The 22,088-nt window shown below is 45.7% G+C and overlaps 1 protein-coding gene across 1 annotated transcript in view; it reads right to left on the reverse strand.

Moving 5' to 3' along the window:
* Positions 1 to 22,088, reverse strand: part of Dock5 (dedicator of cytokinesis 5) — a 186,693-nt gene that overhangs the window by 18,565 nt on the left and 146,040 nt on the right. The window contains 11 exon segments of the mRNA XM_051160588.1: positions 322 to 426; positions 2,377 to 2,466; positions 4,965 to 5,084; positions 9,427 to 9,517; positions 10,082 to 10,122; positions 11,722 to 11,881; positions 14,377 to 14,462; positions 15,520 to 15,674; positions 16,064 to 16,122; positions 19,087 to 19,187; positions 21,004 to 21,082. Coding sequence (XP_051016545.1) covers positions 322 to 426; positions 2,377 to 2,466; positions 4,965 to 5,084; positions 9,427 to 9,517; positions 10,082 to 10,122; positions 11,722 to 11,881; positions 14,377 to 14,462; positions 15,520 to 15,674; positions 16,064 to 16,122; positions 19,087 to 19,187; positions 21,004 to 21,082 — 1,087 coding nt within the window.

Raw genomic sequence — 22,088 nt, forward strand, 5'->3', positions numbered from 1 at the left:
TCATAGTAGCCATGACTGGACATAAAATAAGCAATAAAACATGTTTGTCTGCACTCTTCCAAGTTTGGCCTGTGGAGGAGGCCAATTCTGCTTTTCCTTCTCTCCTTGCACCTGGAGAAGCCATTGCACAAGGGGTCTGCCAGAACACCAGTGGTGTCAGGAGCGTGGGGTAAAGAGGCCAGCATTCAGGAAGAGGTCTCTTTCTTTGACCCGACCTCCCACAGCAGGAACATAGGCCAGCAGCTGCTACCGCCCATCTGGAAGAGAAATAAGTCTCCCCTCTCTCCTGAACCCCACTACTAATGGCTCTGGGATCCTTACCCTCAGGAAGGAAGGGAAGCCTTGTCCGTAGTATCCCACAGCAAAGTATTCAGGCTGGGGCCTCATGGCCTTAATGATGTTCTCATAAAACGAGGCTCTTTTTTTCTGAAAAACAAAACAACACATTCCGCCTGGAGGTTACCAGGAAGCTGTCAGGGCGAGCAAATAAAAAGGAAAAAAAGGCAGCCCTTTTGCTTTGTTTTCTCATGTAACAGATAATGGAAAGTCTTTGGAGACCACCTTGTAGGCCGCAGGGTGAGCCGGCCCTGGAATCTGATGTTTGGGACTTGGGTCGACCTTGGAGCCCTCCTAATACTTTCTGAGACCCACAGGCAGTACCTAGCGTGGCCAGGCATGTGAGGGAGTTTCTGCCCTGAGTCCGTGGTTTGATGGCCACTTTGGGCTTGCCTGAGGACCACCCATTCGCTCTTTAGTCTCCAGTACCACCACCTCTTTTGATGCTTTACGATGAATTCTTTGAGACAGGGTCATCGTTAGCTCAGGCTAGCCTCCCACTTTCCATAGGTACCTTAGGCTAGCCTCACACTCCCCATGTACCCAAGGATAACTGTGAACTCCTGATCCTCCTGCCTCTGCTACCGAGGTGCTGGGATCACAGAAATGCACCCTGATGCCTGGTTTTATGCGGAAGCAGGGATTGAACCACAGGGCTTTACGCATGCTAGGCCAAGTGCTCTACCACGGGGTTCCATCCTTGGCTCTCTTTTTCCTTTGTATTTTGAGGTAGAACCTCACAGAGCCTCCAGGCTGTTGTAACTTGTTCTACAGGCCAGGCAGGACTTGAACTCTCTAAGCCCCAAGCAGCGAGGTTGTCATCTTGTATTGCACTCAGCCCCACCAGAGTTGATATAAGTCTGTTGACCGCTCTAAGCGCACGGCTGTCAGAATCACGCTTTCTGAGTTTGTTGCCTGGTGGCCAGCATCTCAACTCAGGCTGGCTCATGAAATTATTGAGCGCATTTCCGGCCTCCCAGTGGTAGAAGCTGGTAATATGCACGAGTCCAGTTTTCACTAAATGCTCTTGATAAATAGATCCTTAGGGAAAAGATCGTTCTGTGATAGTGACTCCCCTAACCTTCAAGGCTCTTTCTGTAAAAGTTCTCCCCACCACCAAGCAGTGGGCACGTGGCTGCACATGTGTGTTTTTGTTTGTAAGAGCTGAACTGTGCCTGCAGCTGGGCTTAATCCACAGGCTCAGGGAAATGTCAGTGCTGAGCCTTCCCAAGAGAGGAAAAAAAAAAAAGATGGAAAAAAGCACTTAGATTCTGGCACATTCGCAGCTTGTTCTGGCAGTCTTGGAAGAAGCAAAGCCAGCCTCAAGGATGGGCTGCCCTCTCACTGTAAAATTGTATTTTATTTAGTGTGAGTGTGTGTGTGTAAGCACACATATGTCATGGCCCATGGTCTGAGGACTACTTGTGAGAGTCTGTTCTCTCCTTCCAACATGTGGAATGTGGGGATTGAAGTCAGCTTGGCAGGCTTGGCAGCAAGTGCCTTTACCCACGGACTTAGCTCATTGACCTAAGACAAGTGAATGTTTTGCTTTAAAGATTTATTTATTTATTATGTATACAATGTTCTGCCTGTACGTGTGCCTGCTCACCAGAAGAGGACATCAGATCTCATTATAGATGGTTGTGAGCCACCATGTGGTTGCTGGGAATTGAACTCAGGACCTCTGGAAGAGCAGACAGTGCTCTTAACCTCTGAGCCATCCTCCCAGCCCAAGACAAGTGAATTTGGATGAACAGATGATGCCCCGCAGTAGCCAGGATGGGGCATGATCACCCAGGCTCCATGCTCCACCTTCCCTCTAGGACAGTCCTCTTTCCCAATCCCAGGGGACCTTGGCGGGCAGGGGACAACCCGGAGAACAATGGCCAAAGCTTTTGGGAATCACACATCTTTCATTTTAAAGTCAAATAAGGTTTACTTTTTCCACTGGAAAGAGTACCCTTGACCCTGACTTTTCACCCACATACCAAGCTGTTCTCACAAGGGCCCACTTTAGCCGCCCTGCTGGCCCACACTTACCAGGAGACTGCCCAGGCCCTCATAGTCAAATACTTTGCTCTCGTAGGTCTCAGCCAACTCTTTGCTCAGTTTGATGGCTTTCTCCCACATCTTCAGAAGAAGAAAAGCAGGGTGACAAGTGGAAGACACAGCAGCCACAGTCCTCAGCAGGTGTTACCCCGCCCTAGACAATCCCTGGGACTAAGCAGTCAGCAGGCTGAACATCTTTCTGTAAGGGACCCTGACTTGCGACGCCTTTGATGGGCTAACTCTTTCTTTCCTTATGTTGTAAGAATACTTCAGGTTGAGTAGTCCTTATCTGAAATGCCTGGGGCTACCAGTGTTTCCAGTTTGGATCTTCCCCGCCCCCCTCCCGGATCATTTCCATAGACATTACTGGTTAGGTGTCCCTTAATCCAAAACGCTCAAAAATATGAAACTTTCTTCAGGCCATGTTGGTACCTCACAGTTTTAGAGCTCAGAACATTTTTCGTGCTGGATTAGAGGTGCCCAACCTGTGTATGTATCTTGGGTGCACTGTTCTCTGGACAATCTGCCAGAAGATAAAGAATACGAATCTCCATCGAAGGAGTTTGGAGTTTAAAGAGCAAAGCACCGACAGCAATGCAAAGGAGTGAGAAGAAGCCATTCCTAGGATCCATGAGTGAGGAAACGTGGCTGGACAGGAAAGGTGGCCAGTGTGACACTGCTCTGCAGTGTGTATGTGGGTGTGTACACTCTCCTGCAGGTGAGCTGTTTGCAGTGACCAGAAAGGGCCAAATGGCACGTGGTGTGGAAATTTAGCACACTTTTCCCACAGAGGAGTCAATTCCAGTTATAGCCCCGTTTAACAATTCTGCATCTGAGGCTAGCACAACCAGCACCCAAATGCAGCCTTCTCATCTTTCTGGTATTGTGTGGAGCATCTCTTAGATGGGCACTATCCCAAAATACTCACCGCTTATTTCATCTGTTTATTTTCCCTGCAATAAATAATCAGAATTCAAAGACAAACATGGACTAGTAAGACCAGGAGGCGGTGCATGTAACGTAATAAAGAACTGGTCTACTCTGTCCAAAGGAAATGAAAATCTATACTAATCCTTATGGATCCCTTGTAGGCTCCAAAATCCATGCTAAAGAGGTGATTAGCGATAGCCCTCCCTGCTCTGAGTTTATGTTAATGAAGCAACTCAAGGGCACTCTTCAGATAGAGTCAGGAAGAAGGCTAGCCATGCGACTGAAGAGTTAAACCTGGGCACTGTGGCTTACCCTGGAATCCCAGCACTCTGGAGGCAGAGGCAGGAAGACTACAAATTCAAGGTCAGCCTGAACAATATAGAGAAATTATGTCTCAAAAACACAAAATGGAGGTTTGAGCTACATATTATCAGCCCGGATTCAGGGTAGGCAAAGGGAACTAGAGGTTGAGTTCAATCACTTCTGTGTTATGACAAAATCTGTACAATTCAAATACATCGGTTTTTCTTTTAAGGAAGCTTCTGCTATATTGCCCCAGACTGCTCTTAATTTCTGAGCACAAGCAGTCATCCTGCCTCAGCCTCCTGAGTGGCTGGAATTATAGGTGCATAATATTCCATTTAGTGGACACTTCACTACACTAGAGAGGTGGAGGACACTGGGCCTCTAAGACCCCTGCAGACCCCACCTGTATATTTCACCATATGGCTGGCTCTGACTTGTACCCTTTACAACAACACTATAGCAATTAGATCTAGCAGTTTCCTGACTGTTACAAAGCCTGAGGGGGCTACCCTTGGCTACTCAAAATTTCTCTAGTTCATCACAAGTGTGAAAGATCTGGAGGCCCTCACACTATGACTACCATCAGAAGTGAGTGAAGATAGATACTGTACATACTTTTTAGTTGTATATGTGAGTATGTGTATGTGCGTAAGTATGTATGTTGGGTATACACGTGTACACATACATACATGTTAGTGTGTGTGTGTGTGTGTGTGTGTGTGTGTAGCCTAGAGAGCAATGTTAAGATGCCATTCAAAAATTATTGTTTTTGTTGTTTTATTTTCTAGACAGGGTTTCTGTGTGTAGCCCTGGCAGTCCTGGAACTCACTCACTCTGTAGATCAGGCTGGCCTGGAACTCAGAGATCAGCCTGCCTCTGCCTCCCAAGACTAGGACTAAAGGTGTGCGCTACCATGCACAGCTCCAAAATCACCTTTGTACCTTTTGTGGGGGTGGCGGCAGGGTCTCTCACTAAACCTGAAGCTCACCATTTTGGCTGGTCTGGCTGGCCAGCAAGCCCTAGAAAAGTTACTAACTGTCTTCTCCTCCTCCCAATACTGGGGTTTCAGGCATATGCCCCCCCAGAGGCTACTCTTATATGTATGTGCTGGGAATTGGAACACAGCAAGCATTTACACAGTGACCCATCTCCCAAGCCCATGTCATTCTGTGGGAGGCAATGTCCTTACCCTGTGTGCTCTGTGCCGACTCAGCACTCAGCATTAGAAAGGTATTCAATATAATCTTTTTTCTCTTTCCAGTAGTACAAAAAAACCAAACCAAACAAACAACAAAACAAAACCAAAACAACAACACACACACACACAGAACCCTCGAACTCACTTTGCCTTTGTCAAAATAGGATATGATCTCTTGATACAGTTTCTCTTTAAGTTCCTGCTGGGTGTAAACATAGTAACTGTCCCTCTGGAGCAAATGGGGCACACAGGGCTTGTCCGACCACTATGAAGGAAAAAAAGTAGCATGGGGGTTAGTGAAGCAACATTTCAGACCCAAAAGTCAGAAAGCGACTTGCTTGCCTGCAGCTAACTTGTCCATATTGTGTTTTAAGTTATTTACCAAACACAAAATTACATCCACACGGAGGCCCATATGTCAGCTCCGTTCCAAAACAAGCATCATGCCAAATGGCCAGGCACCTGCAGTATTCCCCGGAAAGGGAGGGATGGAGCGAGGACGCTGAACCAGCGCAATACAGTATGGAAGGCATCCCAAACACAGTGGAATGAGAGAAACACGCTAGATCTATAACCACGTGGGAGAAGGTAAAACGACCACCGCCTGCAGGCATTTCCTCTCCATAGTACAGGGCAGTGTGGGGCAAAGTCACAGACACAACGCTGGAAACTAAGAAGCAGAGGAAAAAACAAAAACAAAAACAAAAAAACGGATGGGGATGGACCTTCGCCACAAAGACATCAGCCACAGAGAACACAGTTCATCAGAATGACGCCTGGGGATAACTTTGACATCACCAGGATTATTACACGCAGGGAGCCTGGCCAGGCCTTGAACGGCAGCCCCAAGGAAAGGGAAACTCACCCCACGCTTTGGGCAGAGAGCACTATTTCATAAACACGTGAATTCTCACTAGAGCCCTCCCCCAGTCCCACCGCCCTTCTTTGGTGGTCCTGTGAATTGAATCTGGGACACTGCAGATGCTAGGAAGGTGCTCTGCAAGTGAGCTACACCCCAGCCTTATCTTCGCAGTTCTATATTTTTGAGACAAGGGGGTCTCACTGAGTTGCTCAGGTAGGATCCTCTACCCTCAGACTCCTCCCTACCAGCTGGCATTACAGGTTTATCCTCCTAGGCCCTGCAAGGTTAGTTTCTTTTCCTCCCTATCCTCCCCTTCTCTTTCTGTTCTCCTCCCCTTTCCTTTCTATTCTCCTCCCGTCCCTCCCCCCCACTTCTCCCTTCTTCTAGAGCCTGAAAGTACAGGTATGGACATGCCACGTGAGGGCTCTACTGCTGAGCTATACCCCGAGGATCAAGTCATTTGAAATTCGAAGATTCAAAAGGCCAGATGGACAAATACAAAGGAACAGGAAGCAATAGCAGCACAGAAGAGGCTTTGAGGAGCAGCTACCCCAGATGATAACACACGGGAAGGAACTAATCACAACAATGTAGCACTAGTGCATGGACAGAGAGGTCCACGTGCAAGGAGAGAGCAGAACAAGACCTCCTCCGACAGAGAGATAAAGCTGAGATCTTATGCCAGCGAATAAAATCCAGACTGTATTTAACAAATCCCATCTCTGCTGAGTAGCAAGTTGGGAAGAAAAGCTGAATCCACACTTGACACCTTGCACCAGATTAGGACAAGTTACTTTTCTACTGCTTTTCGATTTTTTGAGAGGCTTTCCCTATGAATAGCAGGCTGTCCTTGAATTCTTGATCCCCTGTCTAGGCTTTCTAAGTGCTGAAATTACAGGCATGCACTACCATGGCCAGCCTGAGAGTTTAATTTTCTGGGCAGCACAAATAAAAAGACCTTCAGGGCTTGTCACTGGGGACCATTCTCTGGTGATATCCATGGGCAGCAAACCTCACAGATGCAGAAATCCTGTAGTGTTCCAACCTTGACCATGGGCTGTGGATTTCCTTGGGAAATGGAAAGGAAGGGAACTCCTGTGTTTAGCTGCTGAGAATGATGCCCGAGTATCATCTTAGAATCAAACCAAATCAAACTCTAGGAGAAAATTAACTGTTGATCCTAACAATGGAAGCCAAAAAGTCTAGTGAGAGGCCACTATAGTGCTTCAGGTAGAGATGCCAGGACACAGATGGCATCAAGAGACTATCATCATCATCATCGTCGTCATCATCCTCAGTAATAGTAGCAGTATTTAAAGAAGCTAGATTTATAACAGGTCATAGACAGTGGAGAATGTAGAAGGTAGTGACCAAAAGAGAAGAACTAAATGTGACTATGTGGTTATCACCTAAGCTACCGGGTAGATGGGGTGGTCAGAAAGAGAAGGGGAGGAACTAAGGGTGAGAAAAAAAGTTTGTGTTTTTGACATGTTGAGTTTGAGTTACTATCCATCTGAAGATTGATGCTTATGCAGGATCCGAAGAGGACAGAGCTTCATGTAATTACCTGGGGTTTGAGACAAACACTGATGCCATGTCCCACTGTAATTTTATTTAGAGGATAAATGGGAGATACAGGAAAGTACTTCTTCCAAGGAGTTTATTCATTTATAAGTCATCTCTTTATAGTTCCACTAATCTCTTTACACATAATCAATGTGTGCTTATTTAATTAGAATGGCAATCAGAATGTCAATCACAGAGGCTGCTATGCTGGGCCCTGCTTCCGGACACTGACATTGGATCAGACCTGACAGGATTCATTCCTCTCAGCATGCTGGACACTAATAGCCTGCATCCTTCATGTTCCAGCATTCCAAGTACCTCAGTCGCTGTTCCTCACCAGAACAAGACAGCTCCCAGGACACCTTTGAAGAAAGCTTCCAATCCCAATTGGTCCAGCATTTCAGACTGTCCCACACAAGACTCTAATTAAGCCTGGAATTTCTCCACATTTAGAAACTGGATGACAAATATTATTCCTAGCTTGTTTTTAACCATTTCCTCAATTTTATTTGGGCCCCTGCAAAGGTATTATTCATCCCAAATCAGCTGGAAGAAACCTTAAGAGAATGATGCCCCATTTCCTTTAAGGGGCGTTCGATAGGTTTTTGGTTGCTTTCTTGGGTTGGTTAAAAGTTATTATTGGTCTTATCTAGAAAGAAAACAAGGTTGGACTCAGAGATGTCTCTCTTTTTCCTTTATCTCCCATTCTTAGGTTTGGAGATATGGGTTGAAAAGAAGGAAGGGGGATATAGAAATATATAGGGCAAAAAGTCGATTAGTGAATCTACTCCTCAACTTAATTGTCACTAATAAGATTATTCTTAATTCACTGGTATATAATTTTGTATATAGATGCAAAATAAGTTTAATTTTAGATACAGTGGTATAGAATTGAAATGTAAGATTATTCTTCACACAAATTATATATATTTCTACTCTAATATGAGGTATTGTGCCCATATAACTCAATTATAATACAAGGTTTACTTCCAATACTTTGAAAGTGCTATTATAGGCTGTTTAGGATAAATAAGTTATACAAGTTAATTGTTAGTTGATCAAATCATGGTCATGTCAACTACTAGTCTTTTTATCACAAGAATATACATCTTAGGTGCAACAGATAGATATGATTCTATAGAAAAGGTAAGGTAATATAGTTAGATAAGGTCTTCAAAAACCTCAGAGACATGCAGAATATGACATTTGAAAATGTTTGTATTATTTTAAAGATTCACTGACAACGAGACAGGTTAACTCCTGGCAATACACAGCCTATCTCAAAGATGGTGATGAGCATCAAAGAAGCTCCTTATGGAGATGGCTTCAATGTGGCAAACAAGCCACTGGGCAAAATGTCCTCGTTTCTATCACAGACAGAATTCTGCCTCAAAAAGGGCAAGCTTGGATGCAGGCAGAGTCAACGGCCAAACTTTGCCAAGACAGGGTAAGCAAGTCCTCAATAGTTCCTGCCTTGCAAATATGTCTGTCAGATATATTGGGCCAGAAGGCTGAAGATGATGCTCCAACATTACAGAGAGTTTCGGGTGACTGTTCAGGTAGAAAACTGTCTCTGTCATCTTCTCATTTGGAAAACTACTAACCTGCACTCCCTGTATACTCAGGTAATTAATTTTATTCCTTCTCAAGTCTCTGATGGGGTTGAAGACCAGATAGTTTAGTTTTACAATTAAGCTTAGTTGTTCAGGGGTTAAGATGTTTTTAGGTGTAGATAGATGTTTTAAGTTGATAATGACAAGATATGATAGACTTCATTTACATTCACAATTTTAGACACACCAAGATAGGAAAGATGTTTTCTTCAAGGCTGCCAAATACAAATAGCCAAAACACTAAGAATGTAACATTTATGTAATTCCTGATTGTGTCATGGTTCTTCTTGTAGTTTATTGTATATGTGTGTAATAATATAAATGTATATGTAAGAAATAAAAATATTTAATAAAAAATAAAAAAAGACATTAAAAAAAGACAAATGATTATCTTCCCAGTGATTTGAAACCTGACCCTGTTTACCCAGAATGCACTAACACATTCCAAGATAAACTGTATCCCTCGAAGAAGGTTCTTTCCTTCCTGAATCATGGTTCATAGAATTTAGTCCCAAAGGACTGAACACATGGCATATAGCATGGGCATTCCACACAGGACCATTTACCTGCAGAAGCTCGGCGTGTAAGAGGAGTGTATAGGCAGCTTCTGTGTAGTTCTCACAGTCTCTGTGCAAATCTCGAAGCTTGTACAAATACCTGGTAGGAGGGGAGAGAAGAAGCCCTTTGTCACCAGGGATGTGAGCCAGCACTCAGAGCATTCTCCAGCCTGGCCCCAGCCTGCATAGACTTCTGCTTCTAACAGGAACACCTCCCTTCTTTTAGGCAACAGACTCACCACCTATTTCTCTAGCCCATGGTGGCACTTCCTGCCCTGTGGGTTTCCTAGTCCTCCTATTTTGTCTTCCTAATTTAATTCTTTATTATTGTTTTGATGATGATGAGATGATGTTATATTGATCCTCTTTGGGATGTGAGGTAAAGCTTTGGAAATTATGTCAATGACAAGTTGCCGTCATGGTCAGAGACTCATGGCCATCTAACTGCCACCGTGGGTTATTTCTCCATCTGTCCCTTTGAGTCTCTACTATCCCTCCTTGAATGCTGATGTGACTCTATTGCACACTCCCTCAAATTGTACTTGTCTCCAGCTCTGTCTAGAGCACTCACTCTCTGAGGCAGGCTGCGCACATCCTGTATTTCTAAAAATATACCACAAACCCACGGCACGAATAGCAAAACCAAGGCATTTCCTTCACCTACCTTATGTATATGTCCTCTCGCTTCTTTTCTTTATAAAAATTCTGCCAAAAAGAAGGTCACAAAACACCAACATAAATTAAAGGCTATTGATGAACTTGACACAAATAGCCAAAGTATAATTTTTTAAATGTGTGTGTGTGTGTGTGTGTGTGTGTGTGTGTGTGTGTGTGTGTGTGTGATTGCCCTCAGAGGCCAGAGGAGGACATCAGATCATCTGGAGCTGGAGTTACAGGCGGTTATGAGCAACTGACATGGTGCTGAGAAGCACTTATGTCTTCTGGAAGAGCAGCACACACTTGAACCATGAAGCAACCTCTTTCCCCCAGCTGCTTCTTTTCCAAAGAGACATCATTATCTCATTGTCACCTTTAAGAATCTTAAAACAAGGAAATCTTGAAATTTGCAGGCAAACTGATACAACTAGAAATGATCGTCCTGTGTGAGTTAACCCAGACCCAGAAAGATACACATGGTATAGACTCACTTATAATTGGACACTAGCCCAACATGGATGTCCTCTGAGAGTCTTCACTCAGCCGGGGATTGGGATAGATGCTGGGACTTGCTACTGGGACTCCAGATCAGAGTGGTATAGGAGAATAGGGAAATAGAAGGACCCAGAGGGTCTAGGAACCTTACAAAAAAGACCAGCAAGGCCAGCAGATCTGGATCTGGGGGGTGGGGGGGCCTGCACAAACTGCTGTGCCAACCAAGGACAATGCATGAAGAAAACCTAGACCCCCCCTATTCAGATCTAGCCAATGGACAGCACATTCACCATAATTGTATGGAGAGCAGGACTAATTCTGACATGAACTCTGGTGCCCACTATCTGACCACTTCCCCTTGGTGGGGAGGCCTGGTGGCACTCAGAGGAAGGGGAAGCAGGCTATCCAGATGAGACCTGATAGGCTGTGTTAGTATGGTGGGGGAGGAGGTTCCCTTCTGTCACAGGTGTAGGGGAGGGGAATAGGGTGAAAGAGGGAGGGAGAGGGGATACAAGAGAGGGGATAACAATCGGGGTGTAATCTGAATAAATTATTTTTAAAAATACAAAAAAAATCTTTTCTGTAAGAATTGAAATCAATGGGCTATAAAAAAGTGGGGAAACGAAGACCACACCCCTGAGAATGTAAGAGATTTGTCTATGTGAACAGCATGTGTTTGGCTTATCCTGAAGCCACCAGGATGCTTATTTCTCAGGCAGTCAGGGAGGTGGGATGTCCTTGGTTTAAATTAAGTAGAGGAATGCACAACAGCCTAAACCTCAGATGTCTGTAGTCCCAAGAAGACGGAAGACTAGGGTCTTACTCAAGAGAACTGAACAGACCAACTTGTTTCATAGCATGGGTGTCTGTGTGCTACGTCACAACAGGGAAGCAAGCACGTGTAAGAAAGACCAAGAGCCAGGCTGAGGTGGTCTCTGGGAAAGACCAAAGTGTCAAGATTGCACTTTTTGCACCCATTTCCAAATACCTGAAGGTCTCTGTGGTCTCTGTGAGTCTGACCCAGTAGGACGTGGGCTCCGTAACGATGCTCCAGGGTGGCTGGGCATCTGCACTGCTGACTTAGAGCCGAGTTGGTGGAAGATGGGTGGACTTAGCTGTGCCCACCCACAGGCCCCGGGACCAGGCGCTTACCAGAACGTTTACTGTACAGCTCATGCGGTTCTCCCTGCTCTCGTCATGCATGATGATGGTTCTGTAGTCCAGCAAGTTCTCTAAGAGGCTGCTGACCAGGAGGGCAAAGACCTCCCCAGAGCTTGAGAGGTATTTATGTTTCCGGCAGTGTTCTAAGAGTCTGGAGTGGGAAAGAGAAAAATCTCCATGGTTCACCGGGCAACTTTGGCACTGTCTGTGAGCTTTAACCAAATCCTAGCAGGAAGAGGCTCAAGACTTTTAATATGCATCCCTCTGTGGAAACCAGGGTGCTCTAGACTTTTAACGTGGCCCAGATTGGACCTACTATTTTCTCAAGTCTTACTGTTTCTTGGGGGATCCAGTCAATTACCATTATCTTTCGGCCCACGATGTCCTCTGAGCATTAGCTGACCAACAGTTTCTTTGGTGGACATTGCAGAAATGAGAATGCTTGCCTACAGTGCTCACACACCCTCACCATTCTAACTCAGCTGTATGCAAACACCTGTGCTGAGTCTTGGTCCTTCTCTAGAGCCTGGCTTTGAACAGGCAGTCTGAAAACCCAGGTTGGAGCCAAGCCCAGAAGATGGCTTGGGTCTTCAGATAGAAAGGCAGAGCAGTGAGCAGGCCGACTGAGGCTACACTTCAGACCCTGCCCTCTCCTTTTGGGGTCATAGGTAACTATGGGGTTTCTTAGGTAACTAAAAGAAAATTCAGTAACGGAAATGGGTCTAAAGAATCAGTCTAGACTTGGGACTGGAGAGATGGCTCAGTGGTTAAGAGCATACACTGTTTTCTGCAGAGAATCTAGGTTTGGTTATTCAGTATCCCTGTTAGGTAGCTCCCAACCACCTGTAACATAGTTCTGGAGGAGCTGCTGTCTTCTTTAGAAGGCACCTGCACTCATGACCCCCATCCCACATGAACGCACACATGCACTTCACAATACTAAAGAAAAATAATTAGCCCAGATTCTAGGAGTATTTTTAGGTGCTGGAATTGAAGCAGTCATACTTTTCTGAGCCAAGGATCCAGAAAGAACGAAGGAAACCAAGTACGATCTCTTGGTATGAAGGTGAAGGGATCTTTTAAAATGAGCTTTTCGTGTGTGTTTGTGTGTGTGTGCGCGCGCACACAGGCACTCGACTGCTGAGCTGTATCTCAACAGATTTTTTTAAAAGCAAGATTCACACTAGGCAGCCCTGGCTGTCCTGGAACTCACTATGTAGACCAGGCTGACTTGAAACTCACAGAGATTCTCCAACCTCTGCCTCCAGGGTGCTGGGAGCAGGTGCCACTGTGCCCAACTATCCCCAAATCTAATGTCTGCTTCTTTCTGTGCATAAATTGAGACAAATCTGGAATCTCAAAAGCTATAAGCTAGGAGAGTTTAAAGCTCATGAGCCCTTACAGAAAAAGTAATAGAAAGATCACTTTTTTCTCTCTATAAACAGAACAAAGGCATCTGGTTCTTTAAAATGGAGGTGATTCCTCTGGCCTGTTTCACCACCGCCTGTTCAGTATGCTGGGTCCTTCTCAGAGAATGTTTAAGAGACAAGATCAAAGTTGGCGGTCCCTACATTCACCCTCAGACTGGTCCAAAAAATTTGCCCAGAACAGGAGACTAACCAAGTGACATAGAGGAGACACAGGTGTGACAGAGGTGGCTGGTTACTAAACTTCAGAGGACATTAGAAAGCAACGTGCACAGTGGTGTGTTTAGACGTTAATAATGGCAGTCAAGTTTTAAAACAAAACAAGGCTTTGTGTGCCTGTGTGTGGAAAGGTCCGTGTTACAGCCCATGTGTGGTGATGAGAGGACAACCTCAGGAGCTGGCTCTCCTCTTCTACCACATGCGTCTCAGGGATGGAGCTCAGGCTGTCAAGTTCCTCCGCTGGCTGAGCCGCCCTGCCTCACCCAGCAGTCAAGTTGTTTAAAGCATGACCTCTGCAGGGGACACTATGTTGACACATGGCCTCACTAAGTCATAACAGGGAGACTAAAAAGCAGCTACCACTCTCCTAGATGGGAGGCGGGGTGGGGAGGTTGTAGGTGGTAGGATGACTCATCGGCTGCAAAGACGAGATCCGAGAATGTGGCACAAAGTGGGTTTGTGCTTATCCCTGCCTGTCCCAATACCTGAAGCCTTTAACCACACCACACGACCCAAGAAATGGTTGAGTGCGCAGAGGCTGAGCAGAGGAGGCAGCAGATGAGGAGACTACGCGGGCTTAGGTGGAAGGGAATGATAGAGTCCAGCAGCCAAGCTGGTTTGAGAGACAACTGCTCCGCTCGCAGGGTTCTCTGATAGCGTGTGAGGTATTTTTAAATATAAAGTCAACCTAGACTTCCTTTAAACGGCTGCTTTGAAGCCACAGTGAGAGGTGCCCCACTTTTGCTCAAGTTCGTAATTAAGACACCGGGCAGGATGCCACTGTCGCGTTTGTCTCCCTCACTCACCCATCTGCTATGTCCTCCCGGGCAGGGCTGGCTGGCAAACACAAGCATGGACTCCCATGGGGGGTGGGGGGGGACTATCAGCAGTGTGCATTCCATCCACTGAGGACCACTCAGTGACGACCCACGGCTGGTGGACAGCCGAGGCTCGGTTTCTGGTCCTCCGGCCTGAGGCGCTGCTGCTTTGAGATACTCACAGCTTTTCCAGAAGAATCTTGTACTGCTCATCGCCTCGGCCACCTTCGACTTCCTGATCCAGCTTTGTGATCAACTCATTCTCAAACTGGAAGAGAAGACCGAAGTTCACAGGGGAACATCACGTCCTGAGAAGTGGCCAGATTTTCCAGATCTGGCTCAGCCCCTCTCCAATGGCAAACTGTTCCCAAAGCAGATGGGGGACTATGCTATGCCTCGCCGACTCAAACAGTACATCATGGCCTACCAATACGTCTGTTAGTCCCTGGCTTTACACTTGCAAACACACCTGTAAAGTTATTTCACGTTACTGCTCCACATATAAGATAAATTCATAACCACTGTCCCCTTCATACTTGACACGGGGCTTTGTTATGTAGGCCTATCTGCCTGGAAAATCATGACAATGCTCCTGCCTCAGACTCCTAAGTGCTGGGGCTACAGGTACTCCTAAGTGCTGGGACTACAGGTATATGTCACAACCCTGGGCTTCTATCTTATTTTTGTTTTCTTTGCTTGAGTCTTGGTGATGGGATGGCTTTTGCTTAGTGTCATAGCTACAAAGTCTTCCTTTCTGTAGGTGCTTTGGATGTGAAACCAAAGTCACATTGGCCGTTAGTTTGGCTCTATCTGGGATCAGCGAGGAGAAAAGCCTCCAGGCAAGTCTATGAGGGTACAAGCCAGGAACACTCTCCCGGAGACTGGGCAGCTGGATGTAAAAAGCTGTATCTTTTGACTGCTGCTGCTCCTGCTGGCGAGTGCATCTACCCTCCGGCTGCCTTCAGTATAAGCAAACTAAAGCTCTTAAAGGGAAGCAGGGATGGATGGGAGCTGGACCCAGAGCGTCCTTCTTCCAGCTGGCCACACAGCTGCACATTCCGCTCTGGAGCAAGACGTACCAAGGCCAACGTTTCATCTTTTTTTGCCAGTGCTGACTTAGTGAAGTCACAGAGCGCAGAGATGGCCTCTAGCCTCTGGGCCAGGAGACCCAACCACACGTCTAATTCTTTTACACAGTGAAATGTAAAAAGTAAATTTTAAAGTGCATTTTTTTTTCATTGAAGCTGCTGCCCCTCCATTTAGAGAGCCGGTGAACAAGAACTAACTTTAACATGACAATAAGCGCAGCATCTGTGCCTCCTTACCATATGGAAGTTGCCATTTCCACTTAAATTGAACTCACACTGCATCATATCAAAGAAAATGGGGATTGTGGCTTTCCGGAGCTCCACTTCAGGGGTCAGAGTGACTTCCAGAATGGGACCCACCATGGATGGGATGAATTTGATTTTGTGAGGCCCTGAAATGAAAGCAGGTGAGGATATTTAAAAACCTGCATCGCCGTTAAGTCCCACGTTAACGATCTTTCTCCACAGGGCTCATAAGAGAAGAAAAAGTTCATGCAGACACACTGTGTCAATCAAGGCACGACGGCAGAATGTTGCCGATAGTGTGCAGATGACATGATGTCAGAGGGCTCACTGTCAATGTCCCAGATGAGACAGTATCAACCCCCAAGTCCATGTTACTTCCAGACATTCATAAAAGCAAACTTCAGGGCTACGTGAATTAATGTTAAGAATCCATCGTGGATGTGTGTCTTTAATGCAACCTGTGCTGAGAAATCTTTCCTTTGGAACAAAAAATGAAAAACAAAGAATTCATGGAGGGGCCCATTCAGACACTCACCCAGATTATACCACATGTCCCGGATCCTAAAGCCGATTTCCTTTCTCATGTCCCCATATCTAGGAAGAATATAGTAAGAAAAAGATTTGCAGTGGAACCGTGTTGCAGGCAATACAGTCATCCGTCAGCATCACATGCTGCCCTTGCCTTCAGCTGGCCCTAAGCTTCCCCAGACCCCCAGGTCTGTTCAAGGGATTTGGCACATAAGCTGGGCACAGCCTCCCTTGCACGTCAAATCATCTTATTTCGATGACTCAGAGTACCTAATACAAAAGACTTGGGATGCTCCCTATTGGCAGAGTATGTGCCGACCATGTGCAAGGTCTTGACTTTGATTCCCAGCACCACAAAGACTGCCATGTAAGAATGCTTTCCAGATAGGACAGGACACATGAACTCACAGCCGCTAGGACTGCGTACGGAAGATCTTCACAAGATCAAGCCAGCCCAAATGCCAGAGCAATGGGAGGAGGGGGTCACCACCAAGGGCTACCCCTAGCAGAGGACTCGTGGGCTCAGGAGGTTTTAAGAAGCACATGAAGAAGGGAGGGAAAAGTGCATTGTGGGGGGTACATGGGAGGAACTGGAGAGACTGGGGATGGATTTGATCTAAACACATTAAATGTGCGTATGAAATTCTCCAACTGTAAGTTTAAAAAAAGGAAGTACCTGATGCAACATAAATGTTACATAAATATGTATTATATCATATTCACGGACATAATGACAAGGAACATGTCTGTACACACATGATGTAAGATGCCGTTCCTCCCAGGTATTTTGGCCCGTTTGGGTACTGTAGTGGATGCAGGGTTTGCTGGTGTGGAGGGGCAAGTACACAGTGAAGAGAGTAAAAATAGACTAGTCCCCATCCCTCCAGGTCACAGGTTAAGGCTGGGGCTCTTGTAAGAGCAAAGGTCAGCACCCAGAAAGACTTCAGAAGGGAACTGAGTCACATGGAGGACAGGGGGCTTTGGGAACAGGAGGGACCAAATACAATGCTGAAAGAGACCCGAGAAGGTGTTGTCAACTGACGCCCAATGGAGAAAAGTGAGAGAGGCACCGGTCTCCACAAAGCAAAGAGACAGACAGCTAAGTGAGGAGATAAGTGAGGTCTGTGACAGGGAGTCACCGTGACCGATGGGACTGGCTGGGCTGTGTACTGACGCCCTGGCTAAGGTTTAAGTCCACACCAGAGTCTTTTGTCACAGATCTCACAGGGGCAGGTCTAGACCGTGTGTTCTCAGTTGGGACAATATAACCTATCGTAAGTTTTAAAGCTAGCTTTGTGGCTGTGGGCATGTATGCCTGTACCCTCAGCACTGGAGAGACTGAGGCAGGAGGATGGGGAGTTTAAAGCCAGAATCAACTATAGAACAAGGACCCTGCCCTGTGTAAGGGGCAGCTCGTCAAGTGCAAGTGCTTCTGGGAAACTAACACAGGCCTCACAGCCCACGATCCCCACTCTGTACTATTCCCCTCAGGCTAGGGATCTCCTAAACATTATTTTTTCAAAGTCTTCATTGGAAATAGCTTCCTTAGCCAGATTTTTTTCAATCATGTTTTAAAATTCCCTTACCATGCCATTTAAATAACCATGCTTAACTTAATTTCATTATTAATATCAGATAATCCTAGGCAATTAAAATCTGATACCTAAAACCAACAAGCAACAACCATGTTTATTCAATAGCATACAGTATGTTGAGTTCTACTAAAACCAGGCATGAGGAAATCCTCTCATTAACACCTCTATAACTATAATTGATTAGTTTTACTTCTCAAATTTTATTTCTGCTCTCACACACACATACTTCTTTTCTTTTTTTTTCGGGGGGTTTCGAGATAGGGTTCCTCTATGTTATCTTGGCCATCCTAGACAGGCTGGCCTCGAACTCACAGTGATCTGCTTGCCTCTGCTTCCCGAGTGCCGGGATTAAAGGCGTGTGCCGCCACCACCCGGCTTGCACACATATTTCATACATGGGTTTTATTCATAGTCTATTTTTCTTTGACAAAACCCACAAATGATCCTTAACTAGGATTATTTTTTTTTAAGACAGCTTCATGTTACCAGAGGTGGCATAGAATTCCTGAATTCCCAAGGCTAGCCTTGACTCCCTGATCCTCTTGTCTATCTTGAGTAGGGCATTACCGGCTTGTGCCACCATGGCCCGGTCCCCACCATCCCTCGGCTCTCTCTGCCTCTCTTTCTCTCCTCTTCCTCCCTTCCCCCTCCCATCTGATTTCTAACCAGTTATCGTTATTTGTAGCTGCATAATCAGCACCAGATCGCCCCTTCAAAGATCTATTGCTACTTAAGATGTTTTAAAGCAGGAGATCAAAGGATCCTTCTTAAAAGAACAAGCATCTCTCATTACTTACCCATTAGGGAAATCTACAAAACAGGCCAGACACTGTGTCTTTCTCTAAATCTTAGGTTATCAGTCAGGGAATTTTTAGGGAGGAGCCACCGGCTAGGGAATGTTAAACAATATGCCCAGTTTCCCACATATCACAGCGAGGGGAAACGGAGCTAAAATTGCAAAGTCTTCAATAAACTCAGCCGGCTTTCCCATGACAGCCTTTGAGCTTCCAGGCTCCCAACAAACTCTGAAACAGACCTGTGAGAATGCAGTGCAACCTGTAACCAACTTCTTGTTGTTCCTGAATATAATTCCATTTTGAATTCCACGCCATGAATCTAGAGTTTTAGATTATATTGACGTTTTCTTGGGTCTTTGCAAAAACTAAAAAGGCACTATGCCTGCAATTTTGGTGAACTGACAGCAGGTGGCAGGAGATCCCAGGCAAGGACACAGATGCCCATCAAAAGCATGGAGTGAGGGACCAGGGGCTAGAGGTACCTTAAGAAAAACAGTATGAGCCTGGAGGAATTTCAGGTCTATTGAGGGATAACACATAAAACCCACATCATCCACAACATGAGCAAGCCCATGCCATTTCTAGGACAACGTACTATTTGTTGAACATAAACAGACGGATCACCAAATCACACTTACTTTTTCACAATTTTGTTGCGCTTGGCTTCTGAGAAAGTTTCAAGCTGGAGGGACTCATGGGTGAGAAAAGCTACAGCCAAATGGAAGTAATTGTTCCAGAGCTTCACAGGGTGCATCGAGTGGTCAAGGGAAAACAGAAAACCACAGCGGTGAGGACGCAGAGAAAACATCCGCGTGTGGGAGAGCCGCGCTGTAACAAACCCGAATGAAACCCACAGGACTTCTTGTTCCTTCTGGGGTTTCAATTATTCACTGCTGAAAGTTTTTGAGACTTAATATTAACCTTCAGAAAAACAATCCAAACTTTAAAATTTTTCTTTACCCTGGGGGCACAGGAAAAGTACTGCCAAGAAATGTACCTATTTATAGCAGGTGGCAATACGTAGGGAGAGACCTCCAGTTCCTCCAAACCTTTGAACTGGTAAATGCTTTCTTTTTTTCCCCCTCTGGCTAGTTAAAAACGTTTCAACCAGAGAAGGTCTTCAAAGATATTTAATATAAGAAAGGAAGGAAGAAAGAAAGAGGGAAGGAAGGAGAGAAGGAAGAAAGAAAGGAAGGAAGGAAGGAGGGAAGGATGGAAGGAAGGATGGATGGAAGGAAGGACAGAATCCGAATGCTAAGAATTTACTTGCTACATCACAGGCCAGCAGTGTAATGGACCATATTTAGCCATTAAAATATTATTCAGATGTTTGACATCATTGGAAAAAAGTCATAGGTTGTGGAGAAAATAAAGAAAGTAGACAAATGGACCATTAAAGAGTTACAGGGTTCATTTCTATTTTGGTTTGTGTATATACATGTGTATAATATATCAATGCATATATATATATTTTTTTAAACACATTCTTTAGATACAACTCTCCAGCTTAAAGGGTTGAGATCAAAACAAAAGGCTCACAACAGAGAAATCACATCACCAAGAAAAGTTGCCTGAACTTAAACCCCCAAGAGCTGGGGCTTGGTGTACCTTCACCAGGAACTGCTGGGTGCACACAGAATTATCCTTCTATTTATCACATGAGAATGCAGCTGCCAGTCACCTGGGTTTGTTTGGCTTTGTTATTGTATACAGACAGGGTCAGCCCCGACTGACCTAGAACTCACTTTGTAGACCAGGCTGGCCTTGGATTTGTAGAGATTTCCCTGTCTCTGCCTCCTGAGAGCTGTAGTTACAGGTGTGTGCCACCCTACCCCCACCCCAGCTGTTACCTGTTTTGTAGGTAGTCACATAAGAGTGACAGTGCGCTTATGAAACTGCTTGTCTGTACACTCATGTCTGTGTGGACGGACTCAACACAAAGTCTTAACCCTAAAGGCGAGGACAAGAGAAGCTCCCTCATTCGTGGCTTTGCTTCCTGCGGTCTCAGGACTGGCGGTCTGCAGTGGTCTGAAACCATTAGCATTTCCTTGACTCTGGTTCACAGTAATGCTCACTACCCTGCTGTAACTGTTCCACTGACTCTACCTCACGTTAACCTTCACTATTCTGCTGCATGGTTCTGTTTTGCTGTTCGTCGTCAGTGCTGTGCCAAACGCACAAATCACACATCACCATAGGTCCACGAGCCCAGGAGCACAGTTAACGAGAGGGCTTGGCACTGGCTGAAGAGCCAGGCTTCCACTGGTGCTCCTTGACTGAGTCTCTGAGGGTCAGGGGAAACACTGCATATGTTCTGTTCACTTGGCTATCCTCTCTGACAGCATTGCTCACGTTTCCTTTTATGTGCATTACTTTTGTGAGATGAAAACCAAACCATTTTACTGTGCTTTAGGGACATGCGCTTGAGGAAATCGGCAGACGCCCTGAAAGCCCTCTTTATTTGACAGTGATTTAAGTCTGAAGTGACACTTTCTGAGCTGGCGTAGCCTCTTGCTCTGTATAACCGAAGGCCTTCCAGATGGGAGGATGCTTACCTGAAGTTCAAAGCCTGCCTGGTCCATGAATTTCTTCGTGAGAACTTCAGCAAACTGATTGATGGCACGGAGGAAAACTCTGGGGAAGAGTGAGCAGATGAAGAAGGCGACCTTGTGCCCCTGGAGATGTTTCCCCGCCTACGCTGGACGTGAAGCCAAGTGCTCCTGGACTTGGCTGGGAAAGTCAACCTAGCCTAACAGTGTCCTCAGAAGCCAGCTACAGCGCACATTCTACAGAAGGAGGCATAGAAACTCAAATTCTTTCAAGGTCTCTAAGAGTTTGGCGGCTATACCACAAGTCAGCTGAGGATGAAGCTGAGCCTGCAAGTCCAGGCTCTTGGAGCCCCAGGAGACAGGTGGTTTACACTTTGCTGTGACGCTTACCTTCACAGGTCAGCACTCTCATGAAATTCTCCTTGAATCTGTTATCTAATTGGGAAGGGTCTTTCTGACTATCGGCACCATGGAAAGCTGACAACGCTTATGCTGACTTGGCTAATGTGGCTCACTGGCAACCTTCTAAAGCTAGACCATATTGAAATGCGATGTTATGCATATTCAGTTCATCTTATGTCTGGTGAGCATTTGTGGCTAGGTTACAATTCTAAGGCACTGACATAAGGCACCATGCCCAAAACCTAAGATCTGCAGTCCAGGAAGGGAGTCCCGTGAGGAGAATTCTGAGTGCTTGTGTGAACACTCCAAGAAGATAAAGACAAGAGTCTTGTGGCCTCAGTTTCTTTAAAAAAACCAGAATTGTTCTTGGCATGTGTTTTTGTGCCCCTCCCAGCTGTGTTGGATAAGAGTGAGTTTGCTTCAGATTACTCAGTATCGCTGCCATTGTTACTCAATTAAATGTTTAACCTATCCTTTATATGCCTCTACGGGGGGGGGGGGGGGGGGGGGGGGGCATGTTTTTGCCACCTGCGGCTTGTCCTTGGTGATTGTATGCAGCTTGAACTCATGAGAGCTTGAGTCGCATGCCCTTAGCCCTCAGAGTGTAACGTGTCTGATGCTCTGAAATAAAGTTGGCCATGGGAAAAGACTTTAGTCCACCTCATTAACAGGCTCCATTCCCCCAGGTA

This window comes from Acomys russatus, chromosome 18 (genome assembly GCF_903995435.1).
Source record: "Acomys russatus chromosome 18, mAcoRus1.1, whole genome shotgun sequence".
NCBI classification, from domain to species: domain Eukaryota; kingdom Metazoa; phylum Chordata; class Mammalia; order Rodentia; family Muridae; genus Acomys; species Acomys russatus.